Source organism: Oncorhynchus nerka, linkage group LG11 (genome assembly GCF_034236695.1).
Source record: "Oncorhynchus nerka isolate Pitt River linkage group LG11, Oner_Uvic_2.0, whole genome shotgun sequence".
NCBI classification, from domain to species: domain Eukaryota; kingdom Metazoa; phylum Chordata; class Actinopteri; order Salmoniformes; family Salmonidae; genus Oncorhynchus; species Oncorhynchus nerka.
This window is the reverse complement of record NC_088406.1, coordinates 62,166,907-62,178,302: the sequence shown is the minus strand read 5'-3', so window position 1 is coordinate 62,178,302 and position 11,396 is coordinate 62,166,907. Positions and strand designations below refer to the sequence as shown.

The 11,396-nt window shown below is 45.6% G+C and overlaps 1 protein-coding gene across 1 annotated transcript in view; it reads right to left on the bottom strand.

Annotated features, from left to right (window-relative positions):
- Positions 1-4,601, bottom strand: part of LOC115137286 (double C2-like domain-containing protein beta) — a 46,737-nt gene extending 42,136 nt beyond the window's left edge. The window contains exons 1-2 of the mRNA XM_029673514.2: positions 4,491-4,601; positions 1,967-2,420 (exon numbers count right to left, since the gene is read on the bottom strand). Coding sequence (XP_029529374.1) covers positions 1,967-2,402 — 436 coding nt within the window. The 5' untranslated portion in view covers positions 2,403-2,420; positions 4,491-4,601. The remainder of the gene's footprint in view (positions 1-1,966; positions 2,421-4,490) is intronic.
- Between the last annotated feature and the right edge of the window lie 6,795 nt (positions 4,602-11,396).

Here is an 11,396-nt window from a genome sequence, read left to right as displayed (position 1 = left end):
CGAGACAATGATGATGGCGAAGACGCTCAAACTCACAATTACTCTCCTTAAACACACGCAGTGCCAGGCGACACTGAGAAATGTACCCAGAAACCGGTTTTGACATAAACAAACGGCGACTTCGAGAGTCGGGATTGAACCGCGAGAATATTGAGGCACTTGTTTGTTTTCTGTGATTAACTAGGATACACATTTATTTACATAAATCACCGCAAGGACGCCATCGTGTTTGTGTGCGTAGACCTGCACGAACATACAGAATTTGACAGCTGTGCACACATGGACTGTGATGCTCATACTCGTACACGCACACAGAAACACACTCAAAGAGAACACACACACACACAGACAGAGACAAACGCATTAGTATATGACTTCACGACTGGAAGTTCATTAACTAGCCTCATTTCAACACCCACAATTAAACCCATAGTGACATTCAGAAAGACAAGCGAATAAAACACAAGCCACGCTGACTACGGCCTTACACAATTTGACCGACGGATGTACGCAATTGTCAAAACGAGTCTAGTAGAACATACAGTTCCTTCAGGAAAGTATTCACTCCCCTTGACCTTTCCCAAATGTTCTTGTCTTACAGCCTTCATTTTTAAATGTATTACATTGAGATTTGTGTCAACTGGCCTACACACAATGCCCTATAATATCAAAGTGGAATTATGTTTTTGGTCATTTTTACAAACTAATTAAAAATGAAATGTTGAAATGTCTTGAGGCAAGAAGTATTCAAGTAGCTGAATCATGTTATGGGTATTGTTGTAATTGATAAGGAATAGTTTTTTTTCCCGAATTTTAAAAGAAACGGAACGGAGCCAAGCACAGGCAAAATTGTAGAGGAAAACCTTGATCATTCTGTTTTCCAACAGACACTGGGAGATGAATTGACCTTTCAGCAGGACAATAACCTAAAACACAAGGCCAAACATTCAATGGAGTTGCTTACCAAAACGACATTGAATGTTCCTGAGTGGCCTAGTGACAGTTTTGACTTAAACCGTCTTGAAAATCTATGGCAAGACTTGAAAATGGCTGTCTAGCCATTTTCAACAACCAACTTGACAGAGCTTGAAGAATCTAAAGAATAATGTGCAGATATTGTACAATCCAGGTGTGCAAAGTTCTTACAGACTTACCCAGAAAGGCACAGCTGTAATAGCTGCTTAAGATGCTTCTACAATGTATTGACTCAGGGCTGTGAAAAATTATGTAAGTTAGATAATTCTGTATTTAATTTTCAATAAATTTGCAAAAAATGTTTTTCACTTTGTCATTATGTGGTAATGTGTGAGAAAAATAATTAAGTTCTTCCATTTTGAATGCCTTTTGCTGTTACACAACAAAATTTGGGAAAAAATCAAGTGGTATGAATACTTTCTGAAGTCACTGTATATATTTGACGAGTGTACGCACAGACAAAAAACACATTTCCACAACAGTTGTGGCTAGAATACATCCAGAAGGTAGTGTGCAATGGTTGTGTATGTGTATGTGTTGTGTATGTGTTGTGTGGAATATTTGTACAAATCGTCAAATATTCTCAAATGAGAGTTCTCCATTTCCAATCCTTTCTGTTCTGCGTCCTCATATACCCATAAAACACTGTTCATTTGTGCTTGTGTATCGCTCATTCCGTTGAAATGCACTTGGATCAAAACACGGATTTATGCGATATTAATTGGATGTCGTTGGAGATGTGAGAAGGAACATTTGGCCCACGTATCTTTCTTTAAAACCCTGGCTAATGATGTGTTACCAAGCAATGTTCTTAATTATTGTAAACTTTGAGATGAATTGAGGATCTTATTGAGAATGTTTGCGTTGGCGCTCAAAATAGATTCACACACACAGACACACACACTATACTTGACCCAAAAGGCCTTCCTTTCCCTAACCCCTGAACCCTGACCGCCCCACCAACCCCCCCCACCCCACCCCCCCAACTCACTTTCATCATCGTCGTCCGAATCCGCCCCTTCTTGCCTCTCCCCCCGGTCCACCTCGGTGGGTTTCCTCTCTTTCTCCTTATTCTCACCGTCCGTCTCCCCTCCATTGTTCAATCCAAAATCTGGTTCCTTCAGGATCTTCTTCTCCCGGGGCGGGGGCGGGGTCATGGGAAAGTCGTGGAAGCGCGGGAAGAAGTCAGAGATCTGCGGGATAGGCATGATGGGGCCGGGACACACGTTGATAGCAAAGTGCTCCTGCATGGAGATCTTGACAGGAGAGGGCGGCGGGAGAGATCTGGGAGCAGAGGAGGTGGCACGAGAAGGTGCGGGGGAGGATGGGGTGGAGGAGGAAGGAGGGATGGAGAGATGGGAGGAGGTGGAAGAGTCGGGTGGGGGGGCGAAGTGGGAGTGGGGCGGAGGAGGTTTCGATACGCTCATGTGGACCGCCGGATGGGACTGTGGGTAGGCGTGCGTGCGTGGGTAGTTAGGTAGGTAGGTGTGTGTTTATGTGTGTGTGTGTGCGCGTACGTGTGTGTGTAGTGGGGGGTGGGGATGGAGATGAGATGTAGAGAGAAAAATAGAGAGGGAGATGTGAATGAGAGGGGAGGAAAGGAAGGAAGTGTGGGAGACCAAGCGATAGTATCACTCACTTTATCGAGTATATCTCACTTCCTGGTTCTTTTGCTGTCTTTAGTCCCTCCCTCTCCCCCTCTCCTACAGTACATAACGCTCTTCTTCAAGTACCTGAGCTGACTTAAGCTACTCCCAATATCTCAATAGACCTTCAAGTCAAAATGGTGTGCTACTATATCAGACCTCCGAATATATCTTCATGTTTGACAGTGTATTGTCCTACTCAATTGATCTCTCTCTATTTACTGTTATTTATACCTCTAACAAACAAGATAATCCCTGCATCTCTCTCTCTTTCTCCCTCTCTCTCTACATCTCTCTCTCCCTCATCTTTCTCTCGGATTCTCTCTCACTCTTTCCCCTCTCTCTCTCTCTCTCTCTCTCTCTCTCTCTCTCTCTCTCTCTACCTTGTCCTCAATATTTACATAACAGTGCTTAAAGTCTTATTCTCCAGTCCAGACAATGGCTGTCACCTACGAAATGAACAATCGTCTTCTACATAAAGATCAATGGTAAACTGTAATAGAAATGGTAATCATCCCATTGTTTATTGAGGACATTTAATTATAGTACCTCTCCTTTCATCATCCTTTAATACCTCTGTCCTAGTGTAAATTGTAATTGCTGAAAGACTACACTACTGGCTATTGAAATGAGATCACAGTGTGACACACAGGCTACGTTTAGACAGGCAGCCCAATTCAGATATTTTTTCTTCACTAATAGTTTTTTTTTGACCAATCAGATCGACACTTCAAAAAGATCTGATGTGAAAAGATCTGATGTGATTGGTCAAAAGACCAATTAGTGGGAAAAAGATCAGAATTGGGCTACCTGTCTCAACGGAGCCACACACACACACACACACACACACACATACACACACACACACAGAAGGTTGGTGGCACCTTAATTGGAGAGATCTGGCCCGTGGTAATGACTGGAGCGGAATCAGTGGAATGGTATCAAATACATCCAACATATGGTTTCCATATGTTTGATGCCATTCCTTTCGCTCCGTTCTCCCTTTAGCAGCCTCCACTGACACACACACACACTCAAGACACACTCAAGACACACACACACTCAAGACCAGTGGAGGCTGCTGATGGGAGGACAGTTCGTAATAATGTCTGGAACAGAGTAAATGGAATGGCATCAAACACCAGGAAACCATGTGTTTGATGTATTTAATACGACCACTCATTCCGTTCCAGCCATTACCACGAGCCCGTCCTCCCCAATAAAGGTGCCACCAACCTCCTGTGCTCAAGACAAACACACAGAGACACACGCAGAAACATATACATGAGCAGACACACGGACAGATAATAAACCATTTGTTTTGCCTCAAATGAAGCTAGCAACCGAATGCATTCCAGAATTGTTCATCAATGTAAGAAATGGTTCAATAAAGCCCACATTTTACCACAGCCACACTTCTCTGGCTTTCCTTAGGAAACCCAAACTCATACGCACTGGCTGTACGCACAGCAAACCTGTACACTCTCGCATGCAGCCACTCTAACATGAATTATGCACACACGCTCTTACTCAGTTAGAACTACAGAGAGAGAGAGAGAAAAAAAAAACTGTGTGACTTACGGCTTCTTGAAGATACACACGCACTTCCTCTTTCAGAAACGCACACAGACCGTCAGACACACACGCGCTCTCACCAAGTCAGACTTACACACAGGGCATCGCCTAAACTCAAACTGTCTGACTTACAGCTTCTTCAGCATTCACGCGCACACTCATTCACTCATACATGCACGCACAGACACACTCATTCACGCACACATGCACATGCAGACACAGTCAGTCATTCACACATGTACACACAGACACACTCAGAGACAGACAGACAGGCGGAGACACAGAGACACGTACCCAGTGACAGTCTTCATCTGTTCCAGCGCTCCATCTTGTCTTCTCACACGTCCTCTGTCTCTTCTCTCACAACACTGAGGAGCAAGCAGAGCTGTTTTGACTCAATATATCCTTCCCCTCCCTCTCTCTCTCTCTCTCTCTCTCTCTCTCTCTCTCTCTCTCTCTCTCTCTCTCCGCTCCCGCTCTCCCGCTCCCGCTCTCTCTCTCTCTCTCTCTCTCTCTTTCCTCCCTTTCACTTGGTTGTGACGTTTCTAGTTAAATTCTCTCACAGTCGGTTGTGCGAGCACACCGTGTACAACCATGTACATTGTACTGTCACTCAGTGGCTCCGCAGTGAGGGTATTTAACTAAACAGAGAGGGGGGGGGATTGACATTTCATTGCCCATTGCTAGCACATTTCAATATAATAATAATTATTATTATTATTTGGGGGGTGTTTATATTTGTCCTATAACACACAAACGTGTAATGGAAATGTGTTTTTCCCATATCCCCAACTCCCCCCTGAGACACCCGCAGGGAGTGGGGTCAAAGCCAGGGTCACCATTGTAAGGCGCTCCTGGAGCAATTTCAAGTGAAGTGCCTTGCTCAAGGGCACAGCGACAGATTTTTCACCTTGTCGGCTCCAGTATTTGAACCAGCTACCATTTGGTTACTGACCCAACACTCTAACCTCGAGGCTACCTGACACATTTCAACCCATCGCGGCCATGCACACAGGCAACGAATTGGGATTCATCCGTGTCAGGGATGCTTCAAAAGTGAACAATATCCCTTAGAGAGAGAGAGAGAGAGAGCGAGAGAGAAAAATGCCATTGCCCTTTGCTGGCACCTTCTAATAGACACATTTCATCCAATAAATAAGGTAAGACTTCATCCAAAACAAAGGAAACGCCACGGAAACACGGTCCCCATGTGGTGGATAGAGCCAGAATCCCCTCATTGCTGGCCATCACAATCAGCCTACATTTAGGTTGTTGTTTACGTGTGTATTTCACACTATGTGGAGGTCAAATCGGAGTATAAATGCTAGTATCGATGTCAACCACGATACATGTTGATGTCCGTCATCGCCAAGAAACTGCACTACAGTTCAAAATGACTTGACTACCACCATCCATTTCTACAGCACGTGGCCAGCTGTCCTCCCGGGTTATCCAAACGGCGTTTAGCAGACAACGTCTGAACAGACAACTTGTGACCATGTTGTGGGGCCACACAAATCGGGAACGGATTTGACGAATGGCCACTTTCTCGTAGACCAGCTTCTTCGAACGGGACGCCAATGATGGCACCCTTGTTCCATCCACCCCGATCTGTGTTCCACTAATCTCTCAATGCTCCACACAGTCAATGGATTTGGGTTCATCGGTATCAGGGATGCTTCAAAAGTTAATGAGAGGGAGGGAGAGAGAGAGAGAGAGAGCGAGGCGAGCGAGAGAGACGAGAGTGAGCGACAGGGAAATTGAAAAGAGACTGAGAAATTGAGAGGCATAAAGAAGTCATAAAGAGAATACACTTCAAACGATTCGAGTCACATACGGCACGTGTGGGTAAAAGGGAGAAATAACAACAGAAAGAGTTACAGCTGTACAAAGGCAAGAGCACATTCTTATATGATGGATTACAGGAAATGCTCTCCGATACTGTCACATGACAGGCTGGATAAAGGGAGACAGGGGTGTGGACGTTAAATGAAGCATGGCCTGGATTATATAAAGCCAGCATACACGTGATCTCGCTCGATAGATAAGTGTCTCCCTTTTCACGTTTCATCTGATGAGGGAAAAACCTGGTTAGCCAGTCAACGGAATGCGTGGTCAAATTGAAAGAGAAGATCGATTCTCCTTGCGCGTTAACGTGCCTCTGGACTTGGTATCATTTCGTCAGTTACGCACCGTTTGGTGCCAGGTTACCAAATGGGGTTGAATTCTACGAGGCTAATACCATAGCATAGTCCCCGTTCTTCTGACATTGTTTTTCAGCAGTTAGAAATAGGACTCTAACGTCAAGCCATGACCATGACATTTCCATCCAATCACAAGTTGTGTGAAACCCATTCCCTCAGCCCGAGCCCTGATTGTGCTCCAGTAGCGAGACAAGACGACAGGCTCATGTTATCTCGGAGTGCTATATCATTTCAGAACTAGAGCCACCCGTCCCTGGAGTTTATATGTGACAGTCTGCGTTCACACAGCCTGTTGGGTAGACGACTACCTCGCCGCCTTGGGCTCCTGCTGTCAGAGTGCTGGGCGTCACCAGAGAATGTTATCTTTCTCTACGGCCGCACGCCGCTCCGTGTCTGCTTCGAGTCTCGAGCCTCTTCACATGACCGCCAGCCGCGAGACGTACGCTCTGAGCTGTATGCGCTCTTGACACGTCTCGGGTCATGGCTGAACGGCGGCAGAGTCATGGAGCTCGCTGTTATTAATGTTTTATGTCATGGGAGGGAGGGAGGGAGGGGGGGGAGGGAGGTTGTTGAGGTAGAGTGATGGGTGCTGTTTTATGATCCTTGGAGTTTGTCCTTTTGACCTTATTTGAGGATGGGGTGGACACAGACAGGACTAGATGTACGGAACACACGGTTTACACACACAGTTCTGAATTTCATTCGGGGCATTATGAAAATCGCCCGGAAAAGCTCTGGGATTCCATGAGAGGTTGGCAGGGTCGCAGGTCAAATGCAACCCCACTGACCGACAACTTTTGAGGGGTATGCAGAAGTGTCTAGAATGCAGGTATAGGCCTAATTAGAGAACGCGAGATGAATGGGGATTCCGGGAGACACCAAACCAGGAGGGTTGGCAACCCCCACCAGTTACCCAAACGATTAACCTTGAGAAAAAGCTGCTCGAGAGACGCTCGGTACTCCTGCCCCAGATACACACTTTTTGACACCTAGATATCAGTCTTGCGATCTGATTCTCTAAAAGCCATTTCTCCCTGTACTCCCCTTGTGGACTTAAAAGCATTGGAATGGTGCCAGAGATGACATAATATTCCTTAAAGCAGTCGATTTTTCTTAAATCCATGAGGGGCAGTGAAGTGAATAAGGGCACCGCTGGGACATTCATTATAATACTATGCCAGCCTTAATGCTGCAGTCTGTGTAATGACCTCCTCCAGGGCTGTAGCCCTCCCACTAGTGGCAGCTAGGCTCAATCGCTAGCCGTTCAATAGAGACATTCCATGAATTAAACAAGCTTACGGCAATTTCAGGAGGTCACTAGCGGAAGCACCCTAATTCAACAATGGCACGGCCGCCATTTTGGCTCCAAAGATCCTCAGTCGAACGGTGCCATGGGCGACTATGGGTAAGAATTTTTTTTAAAGAAGAAGAGGAGAGTTGGATCCAGTCTGGATTGACGCCAGCCTCCATTTAACAATGGCCTATACGGAGCACGTAGATTTGTCTCTCTCCCCGTGCTCGGCGCAGTGGATGAAATGTAATCAATTGGGCTTGAGGAATGAAGTCTGGAGAATGGCTGGCGCTGGGTATTGATCGCTCCCGCGGGGTAAACATGAGGTATCAGATTGATATTTTAGACAGTGGTCTGGTGCGGTTCATGAGGTGATTAGTGCAGGTCATCAACTGGATTTTCAGGGAGGAAGTCATCTGAAACAGGAGAGAGTGGTGCACGGGCCTATTGCAATCCAGCGAGCAGAGAAAAACAACGAGAGAGGGAGAGCGAGAGAGAGAGAGGGAAAATTGCAAAAGATAGACAAAAAGAGAGAGAGAGACCAAGAGAGAGACCAAGAGAGAGAGAGAGAGAGAGAGGGAGAGAGAGAGAGAGACCAAGAGAGAGAGAGAGAGAGAGAGAGAGAGAGACCAAGCGGCTGCTTTGGCAATGTAAACACGTTTCCCATGCCCCTTTTGAATTGAATTGAATTGAATTATGAGAGAGAGAGAGAGAGAGAGAGAGAGAGAGAGAGAGAGAGAGAGAGAGAGAGCAAATGATCAGTCCCACTGCATGTTGAGATTATCTTCTCCCATTACCTCAGTACAAAGAGGCAGCTGCCCCTCTATTAGGAAATACAGCGCTGAGCTTTCCCAACCTCTCAGCACCACATTACCATAGCGGCGAGATAAAGTTCACCTCTATTTACATTTTACATAGTGTCGAAATCAAATATTTCCCTGTTTGACTCAGAGGGAGGGAAATCGCATGAATCTCACAATTGGGATAGAGAGAGTCGCACCTCATGTCCTTCATGACTGCACGGCCAGGCACGACTCCAACACTATCATTAGGTTTGCCGATGACACAACAGTGGTAGACCTGATCACCGACAACAACTAGACAGCCTATAGGGAGGAGGTCAGAGACCTGGCCGTGTGGTGCCAGGATAACAATCTCTCCCTCAATGTGATCAAGACAAAGGAGATGATTGTGGACTACAGGAAAAGGAGGACTGAGCACGTCCCCATTCTCATTGACAGGGCTGCAGTGGAGCAGGTTGAGAGTTTCAAGTTCCTTGGTGTCCACATCACCAACAAACTAACATGGTCCAAGAACACCAAGACAGTCATGAAGAGGGCACAACAAAAACTATTCTCACTCAAGAGACTGAAAAGATTTGGCATGGGTCCTCAGATCCTCAAAAGGTTCTACAGCTGCACCATCGAGAGCATGACTGGTTGCATCACTGCCTGGTATGGCAACTGCTCGGCCTCCGGCTGCAAGACACTACAGATGGTAGTTTATACGGCCCAGTACATCACTGGGGCCAAGCTTCCTACCATCCAGGACCTCTATACCAGGCAGTGTCAGAGGAAGGCCCTAAAAATTGTCAAAGAGTCCAGCCACCTTAGTCACAGACTGTTCTCTCTGCTACCGCACAGCAAGCGGTACCGGAGCGCCAAGTCTAGATCCAAGAGGCTTCTAAGCAGCTTCTACCCCCAAGCCATAAAACTCCTGAACATTTAATCAAGTGGCTACCCAGACTATTTGCATTGAACCCCCCCCTCTTTTACACCGCTGCTACTCTCTGTTATTATCTATGCATAGTCACTTTAATAACTCTACCTTCATGTACATATTACCTCAATTACCTCGATTAACCGGTGCCCCCGCACATTGACCCGGTACCCCCTGTATATAGTCTCGCTATTGTTATTATACTGCTGCTCTTTAATTACTTGTTCGTTTTAATTTCTCATTCATATTTTTTCAACTGCATTGTTGTTTAGTGGCTTGTAAGTAAGAATTTCACTGTAAGGTCTACTACACCTGTCGTATTCGGCGCATGTGACTAATACATTCGAAAATGTACTTCGTCTTATATCGGTCCGAATGTACACTTTTTCCTACTCCTGTTAGAAATACGCACACACCGGTGATGTCATACAGCGCTTGATGGAATTTTGAAGTGGTGTAATTTTGAAGTGTACTGTGAATACAGTACATTGGTTTCATCTCCCAGGGGTTTGCCAACAGCATCGAACTGGTGCTTAGTTGAATTATGAGTTTTGCTGTAGCCCATTGTTTTTCTCTGCATTGTTTCAATGTAACTCTGCTGGCTGATTGAGGTTAATTGAGCTTAGTTGAGAGCAGTCTCTGGTTGAACAGTCTCTGTTCAGTTCAGTTTATCATCTCTCTTCCCTTTGTCTTTTGGATTTGGAAGGTGCTGTATACTACAGCTGAATTGTGTAACAATGAATCAATACTTTTGAAATATGGGGACGGACATGATATAGGTTAGGCCTACTGCTTTGATACCTGATTATAAACCCAGAGGTGTGAAATATTGCTCTATTGTTTTGTGTTTACAACCACTGAGAATCTCATGGCAGGTATACTAATATGTTGGACCTGTACGCTGGGAGTCAGTAAACAAATACAGTCTACTAATATATATAATATATAATATATAATATGTTGGACCTGTACGCTGGCAGTCGGGAAGCAAGTACAGGTAGTGCAAGTGTAATAATAAATAGAAGATGGTACAAAAAAAGAAACACGAAAAGGGTACAGACATGAAACAGAAACAGAGTCGATAACCCCTGAGGACAGAACCAATTGGAGTGACAGATACAGGTGGTAATCAAGAAGGTGATGGAGTCCAGGTGAGTGTCATGAGGCGCAGGTGCACGTAATGGTGGTGGCAGGTGTGCGTAATGATGAGACAACCGGCGACGTTGAGCGTCTTAGAGAGGGAATGGGAGTAAACGTGACAGTACCCCCTCCCTGTTGTACGGCTCCAGCTGCCGGACGACGCTGGCCAGAGGGACGGTCCCGAGGACCAGGAGAGGGCCGGTCACTTCTGCTTTAGGCGTGGGAACCTGGAGAGCCGGCTGTCATGACGTGCCCCTTTGAATGAGGATCATAGCCTCCCCTCTCTCTCTCTCTCTCTCCCCCACCATAGGTTTATGATGTTCGTAAATACCGATACTGCTTTCTCCACTCTGCCAAAATGAAAGTTGAGAATCATTTTGTTTTAACACAGAGAAAGACTTTGCAGTACGGTAACCTCAAAAGGTTGAATAATGTAACAATATTTCTGTATTCCAACCAGTTGGAGTGGTCCGTGGACACTTAATCATATCGAGTTTGTTTCATTTGGTGACCTCATGAAGGACAGGAGACACACATGACTGTTTCTTTGTTTGTATAGACTTCTCAATGATGGGGTTTGCATCTGAATGCTGTATAAAATACATGATTGAGTATAGGAATACTTTTGGAAAGATGTAATGTTAGTCTTCTAAAAGATCATTGTTTTTCATAGTAACTTATGATCAGTCAGTGGCCACGCCCCCGTGAGCACAGACATTACACGGCGTCATGGAACACCCCCGTTTTCTACTAAAAGTATAAAACCCGCGGGAACCTGTAGAGCCGGCTGAGGCGCAGGAACATGTAGAGCCGGCAGAGGCGCGGGAACCTGTAGAGCAGGCTGAT